The sequence below is a fragment of the Plecotus auritus genome (genome assembly GCF_963455305.1).
Source record: "Plecotus auritus genome assembly, chromosome: 4".
NCBI lineage: Eukaryota > Metazoa > Chordata > Mammalia > Chiroptera > Vespertilionidae > Plecotus > Plecotus auritus.
In genome coordinates this window covers 90,537,802-90,563,246 of record NC_137775.1, presented here as the reverse complement: position 1 = coordinate 90,563,246, position 25,445 = coordinate 90,537,802, and the positions used below count along the sequence as shown (strand labels likewise).

The following is a 25,445-nucleotide window of genomic DNA, read 5'->3' as shown; positions in this document are numbered from 1 at the left end:
TCCTGGCGTGCTTCTGGTCTACATTCCATGCAAATGTTGGGAATGGACAGCAATGATCCATTGAGAAACATGACTTGTGACTATATCCAGTTGGCAGAGTACTGGATCAAAATCCTAAGTCGCTAAGATGGCTCAGCATTCTCCTAAGGCAGGTGAAGGTACCCCCTATGAAGTCTGAGTTTTATCCGAGTCTGCCTAAAGGTCACGGACAAGCCACCTATCATTTCTCTAGGCTGAGAATGACTATAACCCACTGTTGTTCTAGCCCAGAGACAGCGGAAACCGCCTCTCCCCTCTGATCTTCCCCCACCCCAGCTTGGCTCCAGCTCATCCACAAAGGAGAAGAGATGCTTCTTACCACAGCAGGCTCCTCTGGTTGATGACTTGCCATTTTTGGGAAAGCCTCTGGGAAAACAAAAAGGAATTAAGTGCTAGTACTGTGTAGAAGATGGGAACAGATAATATCTAAGGTCTACTTCATGATTAAAATTAGCCAAGGATGATTGCAGGCATCAAAGACAGAGCCTTGGGAGGCCCACAGGCTAAAAAACCAGGTATGGTTTCTGTAACCTCTCACATCCCTAACAAAGGCAGCCAATTACACATATTTGCTTAGAAAGGATCAATAATTTAGAATTCCTGAGTCACTCTGGACACATCTGTTCTCCACCCAGCTGGTTCCCTTGCTTAATTCCAGAGTCAGAGAAACAGAACCAGGGAGGCACTCCTCTGATTACCTTTCCTCAGGTAACAGGAAGTTAGGAGCAGAAGCCAACTCTGCAGGTGCTTTGTGGGCAATTAAACAAGTTTAGTTCTTGGGGGGCTGCTTAACCCACTGTAGCAAAGACGAGCTGGTTGCACAGACATCCTGACAAGGCTAGGAACCAACACTTTCAGAAGCTCCTGACTTGCAAGACTCATGAGAGGCCACGCACCGTTCCTGACCCATCTCTTACCATGTGGAGGTAGGTGAAAAGAGGTCCAAGGATGGGAGACACCAGGGCTTCATAGTGCTCTGGGGGACAGAAGAGCACCAGAGGCTTCACAAAGACCCATGCCACAGCAGGTTAAGAAGTTTTAGTACATGAGCACATGCCCTTCTCATTCTAAAGCTCCCCTTGTGTGTCAGGCAACAGGTCGAATCCTTGGGCAGAGTCCACCAACAAAGGACTTGCAAGATGCCAAGAACATCCTGTGCTCATCTTCAAGCTCTTTTCTGAAGATCCTATGCTGCACGGATACTCATTTCCATTATATGTTTAGTTTCACTGCCCTTTCTAAACGGGCAATCAGACATCCCTTTCACAATCCAGGCTGCACGTTATAGGCACTGGGTTGTCTGAAAGTAGGGCGGAAAATAGGAGGGACATTCTTGTAATAAACTCTCCTTCACTATTCTCCTTATAACACAGGGAAAAAAGATACAAAAGATAAAAAAAAAAAAAAAAAAAAAAAAGAATTCAAATGACAATGAAGTATGAGTGCGCAATTTCAGAGGAAGCACCTGACAAAATATACAAAAAGGATGAAAGTGGGATGGTAGCCCTAGCTGGTTTGGCTCAGTGGATAGAGCATCCGCCTGCAGACTCAAAGGTCCCGGGTTTGATTCCGGCCAAGGGCACATGCCCAGGTTGCTGGCTCGATCCCCTGTAGGGGGCATGCAAGAGGCAGCCAATCGATGATTCTCTCTAATCATTGATGTTTCTGTCTCTCTCTCCCTTTCCCTTCCTTTCTGAAATCAATAAAAATTTTTTAAAAAAGTGGCATGGTAAGGATTTGTGCCCAGCAACGAGCTTTCAAGGCCCCCTGGACTGCCTTCCCGTTATTTACTTCAATCTCCTTGTCCTTTATTTTCTTCAATCCTCAAGAAAAACATATCTATATATATAAAAGACTAAGTGACTGACCATATGTCTGACTGACCGTTACATATGATGTGCACTGGCAATTTAAAAATAAATGTTGACTTGCGCATGTGTAATACATATAGAGCTCTTGCTGGCACCAATCACACGTGTGTGTTTTGATCTGTCATTGTCCATCATGAATTTGGCTGACACTTCTATTATAGAGAAAGGGCAAATGGTGATATTAAAATATTTCTTCTAATTAATTTCCTTTCAATGTGCATGAATCCATGCACCGGGCCACTAGTGTGTGTGTGTATATATGTATATATATATATACACATACATACATATATATATATATATATATATATATATATATAGTGTGTGTGTGTGTGTGTGTATACACACACACACACCAGAGGCCCAGTGCATAAAATTCATGCATGGGGGAGGGGGGTGTGTCCCTCAGCCCAGCCTGCACCATCTCCAATCTGGGACCCCTCGAGGGATGTCTGGTGGGGCCTAAATGGTCAGTTGGACATCTCTCTCACAATCCAGGACTGCTGGCTCCCAACTGCTCGCCTGCCTGCCTTCCTGATTGCCCCTAACTGCTTCTGCCTGCCAGCCTGATCACCCCCTAACCACTCCCCTGCCAGCCTGATGCCTAACTGCTCCCCTGCCAGCCTGTTTGCCCCTAACTGCCCTCCCCTACAGGCCTGGTCACCCCTAACTACTCTCCCCTGCAGGCCTGGGTCCCCCCCAACTGCCCTTCCCTGCAGGCCCAGTTGCCCCCAACTTCCCTCCTCTGCCGGCCTGGTCACCCCTAACTGCCCTCCCCTGCAGGCCTGATCACCCACAACTGCCCTTCCCTGCTGGCCATCTTGTGTCCACATGGGGGCAGCCATCTTTGACCACATGGAGCAGCCATCTTGTGTTGGAGTGATTGTCAATTTGCATATCATTCTTTTATTAGATAGGATATATTTTTTTTGTTAATCCTCACCCAACGAGCCCTGACTGGTTTGGCTCAGTGGATAGAGCGTCGGCCTGAGGACTGAAGGGTCCCAGGTTCGATTCCGGTCAAGGGCATGTACCTTGGTTGCAGGCACATCCCCAGTGGGGGGTGTGCAGGAGGCAGCTGATCGATGTTTCTCTCTCATCGATGTTTCTGACTCTCTATCCCTCTCCCTTCTTCTCTGTAAAAAATCAATAAAATATATTTAAAAAAAAAAAAAAAAAAAAATCCTCACCCAACGATATTTTCCCATTGATTTTTAGAGAGAGTGGAAGAGGGAAAAACAGAAACATCGATGTGAGAGAAACACATCGATTGGTTGCCTCCTGCATGCGCCCTGACCAGGGCCCAGGTGGGGAGGAGCCTGCAACCAAGTATATGCCCTTGACAAGAATTGAACCCGGGACCCTTTGGTCCACAGGCTGATGCTCCACCATTGAGCCAAACTAGCTAGGGCACAGAAGGATATTTTTATTGATTTTAGAGAAAGAGGAAGGGAGAAGGAGAGAGAGGGAGTGACAGGGAGGGAGGAAGGGAGAGAGAAACATTGATGTGTGAGAGAAACATTGATTGGTTGCCTCCCATATGTGCCCTGACCAGGGATCAAATCTGAAACCTAGGTATGTGCCCTGAGTGGGAATCGAACCTGCAACTTTTTTGGTGAATGGGATGACGCTCAACCGAGCCACCCAGCCGGACAATCTTCTTGTCCCTTTAACATGGATATTATAAACTTAGATATATGATTCCATCGATTCCATGCAGCTCAGCTCTGCCTCCTCTGGTGCCTATGAACTGTTTCTGTATTCAATCTTCTGGGATAGCTAGGGACTTTGAAAGGATATGAAGCATGGGTCTGAGTCGGTAGTCAGGAATATTGTTCAAATTGATGAAGGCTGAGCTGAGGAGCTGGGTAGCCAGGTGCTCCACGGTGTAAAAGTCCTGCTGCATGGAAGGGCCTGCCTTCCCCAGGATATGGAAACTGTAAGGGAAATAATAGGCAATGACACATTCAACATATATTACTGCCAGCCCCAACTGCCCTGGGAAATCTCTGTGCCATGGATTTTTGGTATAGAGACTTCTAGTCTACAGTAAGACTTTTCAGCTAGAAGAGAAATTATATTTACTCTTTAAGAGAAATTTAATGTAATTAGTATACTTTGAAGATGTGGACTTAACCTTTTTTTTTCTTTTTTAAATTTATTATTATTTTTTTTATTGTTTGAAGTATTACAAATAGTAGTACATATGTCTCCTTTTTTATTTTCCCCATTGACCCCCCCCCCCCCCGGTGGACTTAATCTTTTATCAAAAGTGAAAATAACACCCTTTGCCTCCCACTCTTAAGGAAACTTCTTGATAGCAGATTCAGCATCTTTTGAAAGTTGGTTGTTGGTATCCTTTGGTACCCATTATCAACAGTAGCCTTCATTATTTCCTAAGTAATACAGATTTACAATGGAGAACCACTTGTTAGCTTGGCTGATTACAGCTCTGGGTTAGTGAGGCCAAGGCTGAGGCTGTGGCAGTGTACACTTACCTCCCCGTCCCACAACTAGGACCTGAAAGCAAAATCTGGCCAGCCACCTCCCAGTATCCCATAAAAAGTAGGCTTTGGGTCATGAGGGGTCTGAGAAAATGGATCCCTACCACTATATCTTCTGCTTTGGTCTCAGCATTTTATGTATCAGAAACAGACACGTTGGACATAAACAATCAAGTCACGGCTAGGACTGAGGCACATGTGACAACTATAAAAAAGCAAATGTAAGAAAACTGTTCATTTTGACTTGACACTAGAGTTAGTTCCTTGTCAAAATTTTGCCTCATCTTACCTGACTCTAATTCTAGATCAAAAGTCCAACCCATGGCCATTCCTTTACAACACGTATCTAGGAAGAGAATGGGGAGGCTGCATTGGTTCATTACCAGTTCTCATAGAGGGTGGAGAAGAAACGCTGCATTCTTTCCAAGGCCGTTTTGTAAACAGGAGAGTCATTCAGTTCCAAGAGAGGCTGAGGTAATCCTACAGAGAAACACAGGTCAGGTACAGGCTCCTCCACTGCCGAGAGTCTCAACTTACCAACACGCAATCGCAGGCAGATGTGGTTTTGGGGTGGGGGGATGAGGACTGTTATAAATGTCAAGCAGCTGGCCAAGTCTTCTACCAGCTGGAAGTGCCAAGAGCTCTACTGTCTTGGTCGGAAAAGGTGAAAGCTATTTAAGTACCCAGGGCTCGAGACTAGACCTGGACACTCCAACTTTTGCTTGGGTTTCTCCAGATGGGACTTATACCAAAACACACAATGACAGCTCAAAAGGATCTCTCCATAAGGAAGTGGGGCCTCCCTTTTTAAGTGTGGAACCTCTTTTTCAAGCAAAATTTTATGCAAAGCCCAAGATGTACAACAGATCAAAATGAAAACCACTTACCTCAGTATAGTAACTGCCTTAAAAGAGCTATACGTCTAATCAGAGGTAACTTTATATTTCAAGTCTTGCTCATGGTTGGAAGCTGCCAGAAGGAACTGTTTGTCCATTCTACTATGTTTTGGTTGGTCATATAGTTCTATAGCAGGAGTTCCTGGTTTAATGTGAATAACTAAATGCAAGGGTGTGTGTGTGTGAAGCAACAACTACGTTTTATAATGGTAAAACATTTCTTGGCAGTTTTATTTTTACTGTTTTATGCAACATGGACCTTAAGTGTAGTGGTGCCAAAGGAAATGGCCCAGGACCATGCAGGCCAAGACAGACATAAGCTCTGGAAAGGCCAACTAACACCCTTCCTTTCATTAACATGCTTACTGGATTGCTTATCCACAGCCAGGCCCAAGGTTATGGTTGGGAACGAAGAGATACGGTGGGGGTAGTGACGAAGTTTCAGAGCCAGCATGAAACTTCAGAGATAGGCACAAGGTTTAGACAACTATGGATGTCTCTAGCTCTCAGTTCTAACCATCAAGGCCTTGCTCTCTTTTGTTCTAGCCACATGCATCAGCCTTCTCTATTTCCTGAACATCTCTGTAGGATTACCTCTCATTCCTGCATGCCTTAGCATCTTGTATCTGTTTGCCCAGAATGCTCAGCTTCTCCTCTTGTCCCCTACCTGTTAGCTCCTACTCATCCTTCAAGTCTCCACTTGGGGGCAATCTTCTGACTCCTCCCCAAGACAGCCTCTCAGTCATTTTCCTTCACAGCACATGTCACAATTATGACTGCATAGTTATTTGCTAGTGGGAAAAATGAGTTAAAGCAACATTCTAATCCAGGAAACATGGCTTAGAAAGTATTCCTTAAATTTTTTTGATAACATATTACTGATAAAAGCTATTTAAGATTGTTTTAATAATTTTTTTCTATACATGAAAGTCATAAAATTATGCTAATATACTTCAGGTAAAAAAAAAACATGGTTTATTTATAATCTAAAGGCTCTAACACACATCACTACCTGGAGGGGTTAATGTGGGGTGGGGGTACTAGGGGGGAGAAACTGCCTCTGAAGACTTTCTCTGTATGCTTCGACAATGATGTAAATGCCTGTGGGAACTCAATGCATGCATTTCTGAACAAACAGGTGGTCAAGGTAGTGCCGTGACCAGGAGACACAAGGCACACTGAGGCTGCTAGAGGAGCCCATTAGAGATAAGGTGAACAACAACAACAAAAGGCTAGATGTCTTACCTAAAATAGCAGATTTTTCCACTTCAAGCATATCCAGAGCCTTTGTGAAAGGCTCTACCATTTTGGCTAGCATTTCTGGTGCATATAAAGTATTGTGAGTTCTAAAAGAAAAAAAAGGATGCTATATGAACTTTTCCTAGTCTGTTGCAGAAGGCAAGAGTGGGTTTCGCCTTATAATTCAGTTACACTTCCACAAAGACAAATCTCCCTGTCACCACTACTCCTGGCAGGGGGAAGAAAACACAGTATAAACATTTAAATGCTTCCCTGGAAAAGAGCATAGACTTGAAGCTATTAAGTGCAGCTGTATAGTATACAACCTAAAAACAATCAAGATGAAAAACAAATCCTGAGATAACTAGACAATATCACAGTCTGAGGCTAGAAAGCAAAATTCTTTTAAACTTGAGACTGTGCCTTGGCACTCCATCTTCTGACTGCCAGTGACACAGGATGAAATGTCAGAGGCATTGTGGAAGCACAGGGAGGAACACAGAGCAAATGGTAATATGCTCCCATTCTTCAAATGTTGTCTCCATTCCAAGAACATGGACCCTACAATGCTCTGATGCTCTGGAGGAACATCCAGTTCCCAAAATGTGTGCCTGTTCCCCACCAAAATGAGTTACCTGAGCAGTTACTGGCTTTGGATGACTAAGCAGGAATGACTGTGGACCTGATCTGCCTGCCATCTACAGTAGACCCTCTACCTGCCATCTATGGTATACCCCCCTACCTGCCATCTACAGTAGTCCCACTACCTGCCATCTTCAGTATAGACCAGGGGTGGGCAAACTTTTTGACTCGAGGGCCACAATGGGTTCTTAAACTGGACCGGAGGGCCGGAACAAAAGCATGGATGGAGTGTTTGTGTGAACTAATATAAATTCAAAGTAAACATCATTACATAAAAGGGTACGGTCTTTTTTTATTTTTTTATTTCAATAGTTTTATTCATTTCAAACATTTTAACAAGAAGAATGTAAACACTAATTATTATAATTTGAAACTTCAAAAAATGGAGGAATCATAGCACAATAACATACCTTATATTGAAGATGGCAAAGGCAAAATAAAATTGCCTAACAAAGGAAAGGTACAAAAGCCTTTCAAATTAAACTTAAATATAATAAAATAATTTAAAACTAAAACAAACAGAAAAGAACAAAATGTGTAAACAGTAAATTAAACATTTTCTTTAGTGCAACTTCCAAATTATGCCCGGGACGTAGATGTAGATGGCAATGTAGACTGGGTTGAAAGGTTTTTGGTCTTTAAAACATCAACTTCAGTGGGAACAGTGTTGTTGGTCTCCTTTTTAGCTAATGCTCTTGATACTGTGCTCTCCAAGGGCGTGTCTCCCTACATCACCACGATAACGTGTCTACGCATTCCCAGGGTGATGTCGGGGGACGCGTCCGCGGGCATTACAAGGAGCCTCTGGAAGATTGAGAGGTTGTTCCTTCTACTGAATGGGTGGATATAAATCCGCCCACTCAGAAGGAGGAGCTGCGGCCGTGTTTCCCGACGTTGCCATGTTAACACTGCTGCTGGTGAAGGAGCGGAGGGGAGAGCAAGAGAACCCTCCGCTCTTTCGGCTCCGCGGGCCAGATAGAACAGCTGAATGGGCCGGATCCGGCCCGTGGCCCGTAGTTTGCCCACGGCTGGTATAGACCCTCTACCTGCCATCTACAGTAGCCCCTCTACCTGCTATCTACAGTACAGACCCTCTACCTGCTATCTACAGTACAGGCCCTCTACCTGCCATCTTCAGTATAGGCCCTCTACCTGCCATCTTCAGTATAGACCCTCTAGCTGCCATCTACAGTAGACCCTCTACCTGCCATCTATAGTATAGACCCTCTACCTGACATCTTCAGTAAAGACCCTCTACCTGCCATCTATAGTACAGACCCTCTACCTGCCATCTTCAGTATAGACCCTCTACCTGCCATCTACAGTAGCCCCTCTACCTGCCATCTTCAGTTGACCCTCTACCTGCCATCTACAGTAGCCCCTCTACCTGCCATCTTCAGTAGCCCCTCTACCTGCCATCTTCAGTAGCCCCTCTACCTGCCATCTTCAGTAGCCCCTCTACCTGCCATCTACAGTAGCCCCTCTACCTGCCATCTTCAGTAGCCCCTCTACCTGCCATCTTCAGTAGCCCCTCTACCTGCCATCTACAGTAGCCCTCTACCTGCCATCTATGGTATACCCCTCTATCTGCTTTCTACAGTAGCCCCTCTTGCCCACAGCAATGGCACTACTGAACAATCTACAGCCAAAGAGCATAACTACTTATTTTTCTTTTAAAAGTTAATTATAAAACATCTCAAAACATACAGAAAGCTACAAAATATAACAGGTAGTAGCAAGGTTACATATTTAAGATGCACACTGACCAGATCCTTTTAGACCATGCTTATTAAAAAACACAGAATCCTCAACATTGTTTTTAAAATCTAACTATGTACACTTGTTAGTACACTCACTTAAACTACATTTTAGAATGTCACTTAAGTTATTTCCAGGTTATTGCCCCATCTTCCTACTAAAAGCTAATTAGATTGTCTCCACTCTTTTGCTTATAGAGAGCCCAGCAATGAGCTTTTCTGAAGAGGTCTTCCTGTGTACACATGTGACAGTTTCTCTGTGGTGGATGTAAACAGGTAGAATTACTGGAAACTGGTGCTTTGCAACTCATGGTTTGCAAATATTTTCTCCCAATCTGTGGCCTGACTTGCTTACACTAACATTTGCAATAGGCTTTACTTTTTTTCTTGTGGTAAAATACATATAAAATTTACCATTTTTAAGTGTCCAGTTTAAGTGGATAAATACACTCACACTGTTGTGCAATCACCACCACCATCCATCCCCATAAGTATTTTCATCTTGTAAAAAAAACTCTAGGGGAGAGAAACCAAGATGGCGGCATAGGTAAGCACCTAAACTGCTGCCTCGCACAACAATTTCAAAACTACAACTAAAAGACAGAATGGACACCATCCAGAACCACAGGAAAGCTGGCTGAGTGAAAATCCTACAACTAGAAGGAAAGAGAAAAGCTCACAGAGAATTGGAGGTACGGCAAAGGGTCTTTGTGCGCGCAGAGAGGAAGGGCAGCTGAGAGCCTGGCTGACTTTCTCTGGCAGAAGGGGGAAGGAAGCCCCCGACCACACTGAACCCCAGTTCTGACTGCACTGAACCCCAGTTCCGGGCGAGCCCCCGGGGACCCACGCTCTTACGGGGGGAGTCTGGACTCTCGGGCAGAGACTCAGAAGCTGGGGAAGGCAGAAGTCTGAAGGTGCGCGTGTGCCAGTGAGCACAAAGGCTGCGGAGGTTGCCACAGGCTTTCCCTAGTGGAAGGGAGTCGGAGGCTCCTGACTGCACTGGGCCCCAGTTCTGACTGCACTGAACCCCGGTTCCAGGCGAGCCCCTGGGGACCCACGCTCTTGTGGGGCGAGTCTGGACTCTCGGGCAGAGACTCGGGAGCCAGGGAAGGCGGAGGTCTGAAGGCGCGCACGTGCCAGTGCGCACAAAGGCTGCGGAGGTTGCCACAGGCTTTCCCTAGTGGAAGGGAGTCAGAGGCTCCTGACTGCACTGGGCCCCAGTTCTGACTGCACTGAACCCCAGTTCCAGGCGAGCCCCTGGGGACCCATGCTCTTGTGGGGGGAGTCTGGACTCTCGGGCGGAGACTCGTGAGCTGGGGAAGGCAGAAGTCTGAAGGCGCGCACGTGCGCGCAAGGGCAAGGCTGACGGGAAGCCAAGACTGAGACTCCACCCCATCCAAGCTGAGCACAGAGGCTATTGCAATTTGGCAAGTCTAATCCTATAAGGCTGTCTCCAGCACCGAACTTCTCCCAGCATAGACACAGCTGATCCTTACAGCCAACTGGCCTGGAGGTCAATTCCTCCCAGTGATACCAACAACAATCAAGACTTAATTACAACAAGGCTGTACACATAGTCCACAAAGGGGTGTACCAAGAGTGTCCACCTCAGGTTAACTGGGGAGGCAGACCCACTGGGCCATATAGGAAACCTAGCACACAAATATACCTTACCAACTCAGGGAAGCAGTGAAAATGTGGTGTCAAAGAATCAGATCACAAATGAAAGAAATGGAGGAAAACAAACGACTGGATATAGAATTCAAAACCACGGTTATAAGGCTTTTCAAGAATATCCTAGAAAAGGCCAATAAATATAACGAGACCCTCGAAGATATGAAAAAGGACCAACTAGAAATTAAACATACACTGACTGAAATAAAAAATATTATACAGAGACCCAAAAACAGACTAGAGGAACACAAAAATCAAGTCAAAGAATTGAAATACAAAGAAGCAAAAAACACTCAACTGAAAAAGCAAAAAGCAAAAAAAAAAATCCAAAAAGTTGAAGATAGTGTAAGAAGACTCTGGGACAACTTCAAGCGTACCAACATCAGAATTATGGGGGTGCCAGAAGAAGAGAGAGAGCAAGATACTGAAAACCTATTGGAAGAAATAATGACCGAAAACTTCCCCACCTGGTGAAAGAAATAGACTTACAAGTCCAGGAAGCGCACAGAACCCCAAACAAAAGGAATCCAAAGAGGACCACACCAAGACACATCATAATTAAAATGCCAAGAGCAAAAGACAAAGAGCGAATATTAAAAGCAGCAAGAGAAAAACAGTTAATTACCTACAAGGGAGCACCCATACGACTGTCAGCTGATTTCTCAACAGAAACTATGCAGGCCAGACGGGAGTGGAAAGAAATTTTCAATGTGATGAATAGCAAGAACCTACAACCAAGATTACTCTACCCAGCAAAGCTATCATTCAGAATTGAAGGTGAGATAAAGAGCTTCACAGATAAGAAAAAGCTGAAGGAGTTCATCACCACCAAACCAGTATTATATGAAATGCTGAAAGGTATTCTTAAAGAAGAGGAAGAAGAAAAAAGTAAAGAGAAAAATTATGAACAACTAATACATATCTATCAACAAGTGAACCTAAAAATCAAGTGAATTAAAAACCTGAGGAACAGAATAATCTGGTGAATATAATAGAATCAGGGGCATAGAAAGGGAGTGGACTGATAATTCTCAGGGGGAAAGGGGTATAGGGGTTCATGAAGAGACTGGACAAAAATCGTACACCTATGGATGAGGACAGTGATGGGGAGGTAAGGGCAGAAGGTGGGGTGGGAACTGGGTGGAGGGGAGCTATGGGGGGAAAAAGAAACAATTGTAATAATCTGAATAAAGATTTATTAAAATAAAAAAAAATAAAACAAACTCTATACATATTAAGCAAAAACTCCCCATTCCTCCCTTCCCTGAGCTCCTGACAACCACCATTACACTTTGTTTTTATGATTTTGATTACGTTAGGTACCTCATACAAGTGAAATCATATAGTACAGTGGTTCTCAACCTTTCTAATGCCGCGACCCTTTAATACAGTTCCTCATGTTGTGGTGACCCCCAACCATAAAATTATTTTCGTTGCTACTTCATAACTGTAATTTTGCTACTGTTATGAATTGTAGTGTAAATGTCTGTGTTTTCCGATGGTCTTAGGCTCTACAGTGACCCACAGATTGAGAACTGCTAAGCAGGGTCGCCTAAGACCATCGGAAAACACAGACATTTACACTACGATTCATAACAGTAGCAAAATTACAGTTATGAAGTAGCAACGAAAATAATTTTATGGTTGGGGGTCACCACAACATGAGGAACTGTATTAAAGGGTCGCGGCATTAGAAAGGTTGAGAACCACTGATACAGTACGTGAACAAAAATGGAGCTACTTGGCAAGCCTGACAAGATCAGTGACTGAAAGTAACCACAGGATGTTTTGATCATGTAAAAATTCCTAACTGAACAGATTATAATGGAAAGAAGTCATGTCTTAAGGCCTATATATACGATAGATTAATCTCTACATGGAGCAAGTTCTGTCCATTGTTCTTGTCCAAGAATAATATACATAAATTGTCAAGATGATCTCTTCTACAAACCTCCAAGGATAAACACCCCAGTATGGTCAGACAACCCCAACATTCTTCATCATGATCTTTTTTTTAAATATATTTTTATTGATTTTTTACAGAGAGGAAGGGAGAGGGACAGAGTCAGAAACATCGATGAGAGAGAAACATCAATCAGCTGCCCCCTGCACACTCCCCACTGGGGATGTGCCCGCAACCAAGGTACATGCCCTTGACGAGAATCGAACCTGGGACCCTTCAGTCCGCAGGCCGACGCTCTATCCACTGAGCCAAACCGGTTTCGGCTTCATCATGATCTTTTACCTGCATACCTCTGTCAACTATGTATGTTAAATGTTAAGTATCCTGCACCCATCAATGTAAAAGAAGCATGTATCTCTCCACTTTACTTTGCATCCAACCCTAGAGATTTCTCTTGCTTTACTTTCTCCGCCCTTAACTCGCCACCAATAGATTTCATGTAACCTTCCTATGTCTTCTTCTTTGATTCTAATGTATAAAATAAACTGTGAAACTGCTACTCCTTGGAGCATTATATCTCAATCCTTTTGAGATTTTGCTTCCCCGACTGGCCCCAAAACCTTGGCTCAAATAAACTCTCTATACCTTTCTTTAGGTTTGGAATTTCTTTCAACAATTATTTGCCTTTTTATGACTGGCTTATTTCACTTAGCATAATGTCCTTAAGGTTTGTCCATGTTGTAGCATATTGCAGGATTTTCTTCATTTTATTTAAATATACTTTTATTGATTTCAGAGAGGAAGGGAGAGAAAGAGAGGCAGAATTATTAATGATGAGAGAGAATCGATTGGCTGCCTCCTGCACACCTCACACAGGGGATCAAGCCCACAACCTGGGCATGTGCCCTGACCGGGAATCAAACTGTGTCCTCCTGGTTCATGGGTTGACACTCAATCACTGAACCACAGTGGCTGGGCAGAATTTTCTTCTATTAATATCTTTTAAGACACCCTACATTAGATATGTGATTCGCAAATATTTCTCCCATTCTGTAGGTTGCCTTTTATTCTGTGGAATAATGTCTTTTAATGCATCAAACTTTTAAGTTTTCGTGAAATCCAATTTATTTTTTTGTTACCTGTGCCTTTGGTATCATATCCAAGAAATCATTTCCAAATCCACTGTGAAGCTTTTATTCTATAATTTCTTCTAAGAGTTTTATTCTTTTAGGTCTTACATTAGGTCCTTGATTCACTGAACTAATTTTTATAAATGGTGTTAGGTAAGGGTCCAACTTCATTCTTTTACATGTGGATATTCAGTTTTCTCATTTATTCAAAAGACTGTCCTTTTCCCATTGACTAGTCTTGGCATTCTGTTAAAAAATCATTTGACCATATATGTGAGGATTTATTTCTGGGCTATCTACTATATTCCATTGGCCTATATGTCTACCTTAATGGCAATACCACAGTGTTTTGATGAAGGAAACTTTGTAGTAGGTTTTGAAATCAGAAAGTATGAGTCCTCCAGTTTTGTTTTTCAAGATTGTTTTGGGTATTTGGGGTCCCTTGAGATTCCATATGAATTACAGGATGAGTTTTACTATTTCTGCAAGAAACATCATTGAGATTTTGATAGGGGACATTGGATGTGTAGATTGTGTTAAGTACTATTGACATTTTAATAAAATTAAGTCTTCCAATCCCATCTATACTAATAAAAGAGAAACATGCAAATTGACCATCACTCTGTTACGCCCATCAGTCAATCAGGAGGGAATATGCAAATTAGGACAAAGATGGCAGCTGCCCAGCTGCTCTAGGCACGGAGTGGCCAGGCGGGGCAGGATGCCTACTATGAGAGGGAGGGTGCGGGGTGAAGGGATCTACAGGAGTGGCACTCTGGCCGCAGTGAAGACGAAGACTGCAGACTCCGGCCTGAGTCTGCATCGAAGATGAAGGTGGCAGACTCTGGCTGGAGCCTGCAGCAAAGACGAAGAAGGCAGACTCTGGCCAGAGTCTGCAGCAAAGGCAGCAGACTCCAGCCGGAGTGAAGGCCTGGGTCCCGGGTGCCGGAGGAAAACTGTGCTGGAATCCAAGGGAAGGAAGGCCTATTGCACGAATCTCTTCATGCAACGGGCCTCTAGTTTATTTATATCCTCTTTAATTTCTTTTAGCACTATTTTGTAGTTTTTAATGTACAAGTTGTTCAACCTTCTTGGATGTTAATTCCTAAGTATTTTGTTCTTTTTAATGCTATTGTAAATGTAACTGTTTTTGTCATTTCTTTTTTGGATTGTTTATTGTTAGAATATAGAAATGCAACCTATTTTTGTATGTTGATTTTGTATCCTGCTACTTTGTAGAATTCATGTATAGTTGACCCTTGAGCAACACAGTTTGAAATGCATAGGTCCACTTATACATGGATTTTATTCAATTGGGATTTTCTATTTATTTGCAAATAGAAATAATTTTACTTCTCCAATTTGGATGCATTTATTTCTTGCTTAACTGCTCTGTCTGGAATTTCCAGTACACAGTGTTGGATAGCAGTGGTGAAAGTAGCTATCCTTGTCTTGTTCCTGATGGAAGAGGGAGCACTTTCCATCTTTAACCATCGAGTATGCTGTAAGTTGTTAATTTTTTTATAAAAATCATTTTTCAGCCCTAGCCAGTTTGGCTCAGTGGACAGAGGGCTGGCCTGTGGACTGAAGGGTCCTGGGTTCGAGTCCAGTCAAGGGCACATGCCTGGGTTGCAGGCTCCATCCCAGTAGGGGCATACAGGAGGCAGCCAATCAATGATTCTCTCTTATTATTGATGTTTCTATCTCTCTCCCTCTCCATCCCTCTCTGAAATAAAAATGTATTTTAAAAATAAATAATAAAAATCATTTTTCATGTTGAGACAGTTCCCTTCCAGTCCTAGTTAGCAGAGTTCTTTATCATTAGATTTTGTCAAATGCCTTTTCTGTGTCAATTAAGGTGACCACATGGTTTTTTTCTTTTGTTCTATTAATATGGTATATTACATTTATTTATTTTTCAATGTTGAACCACTCTTATATCCCCAGGATAAATCCCACGTGGTCATAGTACCTAATCCTTAACAGGCTGTTGGCTTCAGTCAGCTTGTATTCTATGAGATTGTCCACAATTCTGCCTTAGCTTTTACCTCCTGCTGTGTGGAGCCCAAGAATACGTAACAGGTGCCATTTATTTATTTATTTAATCCTCACCCAAGTATATTTTTTCCATTGATTTTTTAGAAAGTGGAGGAAGGGAGAGAAACAATGACATGCGACACATCGACTGGCTGCCTCCAGCTCGCATCCCAACCAGGCTGGAGATGGAACCTGCAACCAAGGTACATGCCCTTCGGTCTGCGGGCTGACTCTCTAACCACTGACTCTCTAACCAAAATCAGCCAGGGCACCATTTACTTTTAAAAGCTGCAATGAGCCATCATTTTAGTTTCTGAATTGAGTTTTATTTGGAAGATATCTGATACTATAAAATGATCTCTGATAATATCTGTTTCCTGAAGAAATTCAGTCTTAAGTTTGACAGAAAGCTGATGGGCTGTTTCTTATTCTTTAATTAAAGTGTGGTGTGATCCCAAGAGAAAATTTAGAAAATAGAAGGGTTAATGCATTATATGTCAAATGTCCCTGGAGCTACAACAGAATCTTGTATTCCTTGTATTCTCCTCCTCCTTAAGAGGTGGTAGCAACATAGTAGCCGCACCTCTAACGCATAAGCAGAGGAGGACTCAGAGTACATACTGTTCTGATATCTCTGACTCTAGGTAGTTGTTCATAGGCAGGGGCATCTACAACATGTAGTAATATTCAGGCTCCTGAACTATCACCTTTCCTGACACACTTGCAAGTTAGAGCTCTGTGGTTCCACATTAAGAAGGACTAGTTACTGCTTGGCAAATAAAAAGACAATTAGGTAATAAAAGTTTTAACTTTTGGACAATCTGTACTTATCTGAAATACAGGGGTGGGCAAAAGTAGGTTTACAGTTGTAATACAAATAAATAATACTATATATACTAATAAGAGGATAATATGCTAATTAGACCGGATGTCTTCTGGACAAAGCTGCAGCAGCTGCGAGGGCCGAGGAGGGCTGGCAGCTGTGGCAGCCTGCAGTGGCAGCAACAGTGGGGTGATGGGGGCAGCGCCTTCCCGATTGCCTGGTCGCCTCACGTAGAGAGAGGCCAGACTGTGGCTTAGGCCTGCTCCCTGCAGGGAGCAAGCTGTCAGTAGGACATCCCCTGAGGATTCCCGGACTGTGAGAGGGGGCAGGCCGGGCTGAGGGACCCCTCTCCCCCAGTGCACGAATTTTCGTGCACCGGGCCTCTAGTAATTAATAAATAATAATACAAGAATAACCCTAGCTGGTTTGGCTCAGTGGATAGAGCATCGGCCTACGGACTAAAGGGTCCTGGGTTCTATTCCAGTCGAGGGCACATGCCAGGGTTGTGGGCTCGATCTCCAGTGTGGGGTGTGCAGGAGGCAGCCAATCAATGATTCTCATCATTGATTTTTCTATCTCTCCCTCTCCCTTCTCTGAAATCAATAAAAATATATTAAAAAAAGAAAACACAAGAATAAACTGTTTCGAGTACTTAAAACTGTAAACTTACTTTTGCCAACCCCTGTATTTTTAGTATCACCAGCGATGAGTATAATCCCTGTGCTAAATAAGCCTTCACACACATAAAGATTTCAGCAGAACATACAGAAGATATACAAAAACAATGTAACAAACTTCAAGTTAGCAGAAAAGCTGCTATTACAAATAGATAATGATGACAATGTACCTTTTGAGAACTAGAGTTCTGCTCCCCATATTTGTCCTCTATCCAACCCACTAGAAACAACATTGTCCAACAGAAATACAATGTAAACCACTACAAATTTTCTAGCCAGCCAAACTTAAAAAGGGAAGAGACAGGTTAAATTAATATTTTATTTAAACCAATGCATCAAAAAAAATTCAACATGTTAACATTAAAAATTATTAACAAGCTATTTTACACTCTTTTTTTGCAATAAGTTTTCAAAATCTGGTGTGTATTTTATACTTACAGCTTATCTCAATTCAAACTAGCCACATTTCAAGTGCTCAATAGCTAATTACAACAGTTAGTGGCTAACATAGTAGATAGCATAGCTCTAACACCTTTTGTTGTTGTTGTTTTTTGTTGTTGTTAATCCTCACCTGAGGATATTTTTTCCATTGATTTTTAAAGACAGTGATAGGGAGGGGAATGCAGAGAGAGAGAAACATCGATGTGAGAGAGACACATCAATTGTTTGCCTCCGCACACATCCCAACCAGGGCCCGGGGTTGAGCCTGCAACCGAGGTACATGCTCTTGACCAAAATTGAACCCATGACGCTTTTTTGCTTATCAGACTATTTGACAAGGAGTTAAAACTCTCAGCTCCAAGGGGTGGAAATGCAAATTGTAAATTAATTAATACACCACTTGAGAAAACTATCTGGTTCTATCAATGTAAACAAAATATGCATACCTTATAAAACAGGAATTCTACTCTTATGTGTAGGATTCTACTTCTAACTCAACAGAAATTATGTGTACACCAAAAGATATTTACAAGAATGTTAACAGCAGCATTGTTTGTAATAAGAAAACACTAGAAACTACCCCAAAGTCCATCAACGCTAACTGGATAAGTTTCAACATATTTACACAATGGAATACTACACAAGCAACGAGAATGAACAAACCACAACTATGTACAATACCACGGGTGACTCTCACAAACGTAATATTGAGCAAGAGAAGCCCAACAAGAAGTGCATGCTTCTGACTCCATTTATTAAAGCTAAAACAACCAGACAAAACGTTAAAGGTCAGAATGAGGGGTACCCTTGAGAGGCAGGTAATGATTTGAAAAGTTGTTGGATAAGGTTGTTTCTTGATCTGGGTGCTGATATATGCATGTATCTTGTGAAAATCCACCTACATGCACTCTTAATTTGTGCCCTTTAATTATATACATATTTTCTCCTTATATTATACTTCAAGATAAAATTTACTACAAAAACAAGACAAAACTCTAATAGCTCCAGCTGCACACTACTCAAGGAACCTAAATGCTCCTTAATTACAGTCAACGTTTTCAAAATACCTTCTGACTGACTTCCCAAAAGCACTGAACTCTGAGAAAAACATCAAGATGACAAGCATGCTGTTCTTGTGACTCCTCGTCCAACCAAGAAAGAACCGTTTCCAGGTGTGGGTTCTCACACATGGATTCTGGCCACAGCCCTAAAAAAGCTGCTGGGTCTTTGAGTCTGTTGCATCTGACTTCATCACTTTCATATTTCTCTAAGCCAGTGGTCGGCAAACTCATTAGTCAACAGAGCCAAATATCAACAGTACGATTGAAATTTCTTTTGAGAGCTAAATTTTTAAAACTTAAACTTCTTGTAATGCCACTTCTTCAAAATGGACTCGCCCAGGCCGTGGTATTTTGTGGAAGAGCCACACTCAAGGGGCCAAAGAGCCGCAGGTGGCTCGCGAGCCGCAGTTTGCCGACCACGGCTCTAAGCTAAAGAAGAACCTTTTGGTTTTAAAAACATCAGTATGGAAGCAAACCTTTCCTTGGTTATTTTACTGCCCTCTCAACATGCAAGCCATACTTCTTTACGGAAATCTCTTCTTTTGAAATCAGAACAAAATATTGCCTATTTCCATAGACACATCCACAGTGACAACTCTTTCAGACACTCCTCTTTAAACCATGGTCAACAAGCTCTTTAAACCTTTGATTCTTAAGTTTATGGTCTAAGCTGTCTGTTGCCAGCAGAGCGTCCCTGAGACATGAGTAATTTGTTTTGCTCAGTTGAGACTCCACTCTTACACCCTGTATCAGAGGCCAAAAAGCATTGTAATAGAGGTCTAACCTGTAACTCAGGAGTACTGAGATGTAAGCATCGAATTTAGCTTTGGCTACTTAAAACTGAATTCTATCCAAAGCCTGTCTTTCTCTGTGGAGAGCATCTCTGAATCATCAAACAGACATGAAGTAACTAACAAGCCTAGACTTGGCCTACTTCCATTTGAATAGATTAGCTCATGTGATTTATAACAGTGATTCTGAACCTTTATTTAAAAATCATGTTTTTACTGATATTTTAGAGAAGGGAAAGGGAGAGAGAGAGAAACACTGACCGCCTCCTGCACAACTTCTTCCCAGGCATGCACCCTGACCGGGAATCACACCAGCAACCTTTTGGTGCATGGGACGACACTCAAACCAACGGAGCCACACTGGCCAGGGCGATTCTGAACCTTTAATGTGTACAAAAACCATCTTGGAATCGTGTTATAATACAGATTCTGATTTAATATGTCTGTGGTGGGACCCCATTCTGCATTTCAAACAAGCTGACACTGCTGGTTTAAGGACCTAGCTTTGAAAAATAAACACCTAGGAAAGGGAGGTGGAACATGTATCATGCCTTCCTTTGGCATGATCAGCCACTGGATGTTTGGTCCATTTGCTATCAAGAATCATTGCTGATAAATTCAGATTAGCTCATTTGAATACTACCCAGAGAAGCATCACTACAGAAAGCAACTGTCCTGTTCCCAATGAACAATTTCTTTAGCGGCAAAAATTTAGAGCAAATAAAACGTAGCAAGTTTAAAAGTATGGGTGAGGTATAAAGAAGTAGAAGAATACAGAGGAGGTTCAAATTGAGAAAAGCCATTTTGGGATTAGCACCATGTATTCACTTGGAATGTAAGACAATGCAAGTGAGCTAATGTTATTATTATTTCTTTTATCCTCACCTGAGGATATGTTTTTATTGATTTGAGAGAGAGAGAGAAAGAGAGAGAGAGAGAGAGAGAGAGGGAAAGGGAGGGAAGGAGAGGGAGAGAAACATGGATCAGTTGCCTTCTGTATGCACCCCAATCGGGATGAAATCTGCAACCTAAATATGTGCCCTGACTGGGAATGGAACCTGCAACCTTTTGATGTACAGGACGATACTCTAACCAACTGAGCCGCCTGGTCAGGGCAGAACTAATGTTTTTATTTTTTAAAAAAGGCCATGCTGGCTGGGTAGCTCAGTTGGCTAGAGCCATCATCCCGATATACCAAGGTTGCAAGTTCAATCTCCGGTTAGGGCACATGACAACCATCAACAAGTGAGTGCGTAAATAGGTGGACAAATCAATGTTTCTATCTCTCTCTCATAAATACATACTACAAAAAAAGACACCCCCCCACCAGAAACAAACAAGTCCTAATGCCTCATTTACTACCACCAGGATCTGAAGAAATAAGACAGGTTCAACTTTCTAAGATTTTTAAGGTAAAAAAATAACAACAAACAAAAAATGTAAAAACATTATTCCGACTCACCTTACAAGGGCAAGCAAATTGTCAAGAAGTTTCAGAATCTGTTCTGTGCAGGGGTTACGAAAGATTGGATTTCCAGTGGGCGAATAACCCACTACAAATCCCCCAGCTTTGGCCTCTTCAAGGTCAGTGGGCCAGCAAGTTCGTTTCACAACACCCAGAATGCTATACACACAAAAGCTCATCTACAGAAAAACAAAAATGAAAGGTAAACATAAAAGGGGAAAAAAAGACAAAAGTGCTATTAGATATTTGCAAGGTTATGGCAAAAGTGATACAGAGACCTGAGAGAAGGAAAAGACCCCTGCCATCATCCTGTCTCTCTTTTTTAATCCTTACCTGAGAATATTTTTTCCATTGATTTCCAGAAAGAGTGGAAGGGAGGGAGGAGGAGGAAGAAAGAGAGAGAGAAACATCGACATGAGAGAGACACATTGACTGGTTGCCTCCTGCACGCGCCTCTACCAGGGCTGGAGAACCTGCAACCGAGGTACATGCACTTGACTGGGAAATCGAACCCACGATGCTTCGGTTCACAGGCTAACATTCTAACCACTGAGCAAACAGGACAGGGCTCTTCTTTTCAGGTCAAGACCTTCCACTGCCATCTTCAAGTGCTCTAGAAACTCCCTTTCCCTGAGGATGTCCTTCCAAAGGCTGAGATTCTCTCCCAGGACCCAAATGAGAAGGTGGCTTGGACATGCTTCAAAAGAAAGTGTTTAGACAGGCAACAAACATTTCATCTTGTTTTTGAATTGACCCAGCACCCTTCAGCTTAAGCCTTGACAGCTTTTGCCCTAATCCCCACTCACAGTACTCTCAACCAATCTATTACTTGCCAGGTTAATTAATACAACTTTTGATGCAATGGAGCCAAGAACAATGCTTATTTTAGTAGCAAAGAACTGAAAAATCTCAGGTTTGCAAGTTAGTCCATTTAGGACTTTACATGCTAGAGAGCAATGGCAGGAAGGATTCACCCTGCTGACCTACTTCTTCATTATACTTTCAATCTTCAGAGCTATTTAGAGATCCTTAAAGCCAAAATAATGACTTCATAGAAAAGACCATCTTGTGTTCGCTTCGGCAGCACATATACTAAAATTGGAACAATACAGAGATTAGCATGCCCTCCCTCCCCTCCCCCCCCCCCCAAAAAAAAAAGAGACCATCTTGCTCTGGCCGGTGTAGCTTGGTTGACTGGAGCGTCATCCCATGCACAGGAGGGTCATGGTTCGATTCCTGGTCAGGCACATACTCAGGTTGTGGGTTCAGTCCCCCAGTCAGGGCACGTGTGGGAGGCAGCAGATCAATGTTTCTCTCTCACAACGATGTTTCTGTTTCTCTCTCTCTCCCTTCCTCTCTCTCTAAAATCAATAAAAAAAAAAAAAATTTTTTTAAAAACTATTGCCAGTAAATAACATGTGACTAAAAATAGAAAGGAAGGATGGATCATCTGCTCTGCTGTGGAAACTAACTCAGGAATTCAAGACCAGCACTGGCTGGTTTGGCTCAGTGGATAGAGCGCTGAAGGGTTGTGGGTTTGATGCTGGTCAAGGTCATGTACCTCAGTTGCAGGCTCAATACTAGGCCCTGGTCAAGGCATGTGCAGGAGGCAACCAATCAATGTGTCTCTCTTACAATGATGTTTCTATCTCTGTCTCTTCCTCTCTGAAATCAATAAAAATATATATATATTTTTTTTTTTAAAAAGAAAAGAAAAATATCCTTGGGTGAGGATTAACAACAACAACAAAAATCAATAAAAACATATTTAAAAAAAAGAATTCAAGACAAAAGAAAACAGCACCTTAGGAAAGTAAATAGTCCCAGATTTGTAACCCATATAGAAAAAATATAAATGACAACACCCCTACTCCTACCCATGGCCAATTCAACTTCCCATTCCCAGAGGAGGTTTTACTCACTCGTGCACGGTTTAAGCCACAGGATTCCTCCAGGCCAGGATCACAGCTTTTCCGATCTGCACCCACATAGGCAATAAATGCATCTACATCTGACAGCACTCTGAAGGATGGGAGGGGAGACAAGCTATACCATGACTTTAAGCAAGGACAGTTTCTTCCACAAGAGCTAATAAGCTATGATTATTTGGCCCCAAAGAACAGTTGTTATAATGAGAGGAGTTTAATCACATTGTCAGCTTTCATTTGAAGGTTTAAACTTCTCACTTCTAAATGTTATTAGCAACACTTTTAAGAATACAAGTTTGATGGCACTCTCCCTCTTGGGAGCACTCTGGCACCTTCCCTTCTTCTTTCCCTGTGTGCTCTCTCATGCCTGCCCCTTTCCCGCCCCAGCCCCCTTTCCCTCCAGGCCTGTTATCTTTGCCTTCTCTCTAAGCTCCAAGGGCCCCTCTCCTGCTTCTGTAACAAGTTTCCTGAACCCAGCTGGTTCACTTCTACTACCTCTGTAACTTTCTAAATAAACTTTCTCTTATTAGAAAAGAAAATATACAAGCTTGAAAATGCAATGTGGGCACCTGTGTGGCTATGTGGCTTCTACTATGTTCTCATTTCTCTACATGTACTGGTGCTGCAACGCAGACATATCAGATGTCACTGTGGTTCGATGCCCTGACCAAGAATCAAACTACGACCCTTCAGTGCGTGGGATGACACTCCAACCAACCAAGCTACATCGGCCAGGGCAAGATGGTCTTTTCTTTCTTTCTTTCTTTCTTTCTTTCTTTCTTTCTTTCTTTCTTTCTTTCTTTCTTTCTTTCTTTTTTAGGGGCTATGCTAATCTTCTCTGTATCGTTCCAATTTTAGTACATGTACTGCCAAAGCGAGATGTCCATATAATCCATTTTTACTCATTTCTTTTCCCTCCCTACACCTCTGTTTAGCAAGGGGATATTTTTAGAAATTAGAATACAGGCTGCTTTTAGAGACCTTCATATATCACTGACTGTGTCATTGCATCTCAATACCCTTACACTCCCACTCCAGACATAGCATTCTCTCTCTCTCTCTCTCTCTCTCTCTCTCTCTCTCTCTCTCTCTCTCTCTTGTCAATTACAGTTGACATTCAATATTTGTATTAGTTTCAGGTGTACAGCATAGTGGTTAGGCATTCATATTAATTACAAAGTGTTCCCCCCATTAAGTCTAGTACCCGACTGGCACAATATTACTGACTATATTCTCTATGCTGTGCTTTACATTCCCATGACTGGGCATAGCTCTTAAAATAGAATGGGTGCTTGAGCGCAGTGACAGTCAGTGGCAAAGGGTCTCCTCTACCTGTGCATGTCTTCAGAAAGCCAGATGCTGGCCACTGGTGCCATCAGCTCCTCTAGGAACAACTTCTGACGCTCATAGTTCTTGAATTGGTTGCTAATGAGAACCAGGGCTTCCATGAGGGCACACTTCTCCATTTGTGTCAGGAGTAGCTCATTGGAGAGGAGTTGCTTTACGTGGTTATAAAGCATGTCAAAATTGGGCTGCAGATCAGAAAGGGAAAAAAACAAACAAAAACTAGAGGTGGTGAAAGTCTGATTTTCAGGGAGAGGCGAGTCACTCAGGAAGGTCAAGCCTATAGGACTGTCCTTAGAAATTTAGCTATAATGCTCTTTTGCCTGGACAAGCAAGGCAATTTAGGCAGAGGTGATTGTCGAGTATTGGTGTAATTGCAATTTCCCATACTGCAATTGTGAAAACAATCTGTCTTTTTTCTACATCAATTTTTACAATATCTTCACAAAGATCAGCTTGTTTTATTTACACACACACACACAAAGACACACACATACACATACACACACACTGCTCTGTGTTCAGAGAAGAAATTTCTGGTTAATTTGTAATTTGAAATAGTAATACATTTCTTCCTAAAACCCTCTAAAAGAAAGATTGGGTTCACCCGGCCAGTGTGGCTGTGGTTGTGTTGACCTATGAACCAGGGTTCACCATTTGATTCTTGGTCAGGGCACAGGCCTGGGTTGTGGGCTTGGTACCCAGTAGGGGGTGTGCAGGAGGCAGCCAGTCAATGATTCTCTTGCATCACTGATGTTTCCATTTCTCCCCCCTCCTCCCTTTCTCTCTGAAATCAATATAAATATATTAAAAAAAAGAATGGGGTTCACATCTGGCTTCTCTCAAGATTAGGCACATCAGTTGGCAGTAGCAGTTAAGAACATCACACAGTACAGTAAAGAGGTGTGCACTGATAGGGAAAACTTGGTATCATCCATATGGAAAATTGTTTATTTTGAGGGAATAGTTTGCATTTTTAACTCTTCTACTAAGTAGGAGAGGAACAAGACACTTATTCAAGAACTAGAGGCCCGGTGCACGAAATTCATGCATGGGGGAGGGGGGTGTGTGTCCCTCAGCCCAGCCTGCACCACCTCCAATCTGGGACCCCTCGAGGGATGTCTGGTGGGATCGGGCCTAAACGGGCAGTCGGACATCCCTCTCACAATCCAAGACTGCTGGCTCCCAACCGCGCGCGCACCTGCCTGCCTGCCTGCCTAATT

The 25,445-nt window shown here is 42.6% G+C and overlaps 1 protein-coding gene across 2 annotated transcripts in view; it reads right to left on the bottom strand.

The window, feature by feature from the left end:
* The window catches only part of XPO5 (exportin 5), a 60,273-nt gene that overhangs the window by 5,670 nt on the left and 29,158 nt on the right, over nucleotides 1–25,445 (bottom strand). For both annotated transcript variants that reach the window (XM_080664803.1, XM_080664804.1), the window contains 8 exons: nucleotides 24,211–24,410; nucleotides 22,873–22,972; nucleotides 20,948–21,129; nucleotides 6,556–6,656; nucleotides 4,798–4,894; nucleotides 3,711–3,847; nucleotides 957–1,054; nucleotides 359–405 (listed from right to left, as the gene is read on the bottom strand). In XM_080664803.1, coding sequence (XP_080520929.1) covers nucleotides 359–405; nucleotides 957–1,054; nucleotides 3,711–3,847; nucleotides 4,798–4,894; nucleotides 6,556–6,656; nucleotides 20,948–21,129; nucleotides 22,873–22,972; nucleotides 24,211–24,410 — 962 coding nt within the window. The remainder of the gene's footprint in view (nucleotides 1–358; nucleotides 406–956; nucleotides 1,055–3,710; nucleotides 3,848–4,797; nucleotides 4,895–6,555; nucleotides 6,657–20,947; nucleotides 21,130–22,872; nucleotides 22,973–24,210; nucleotides 24,411–25,445) is intronic.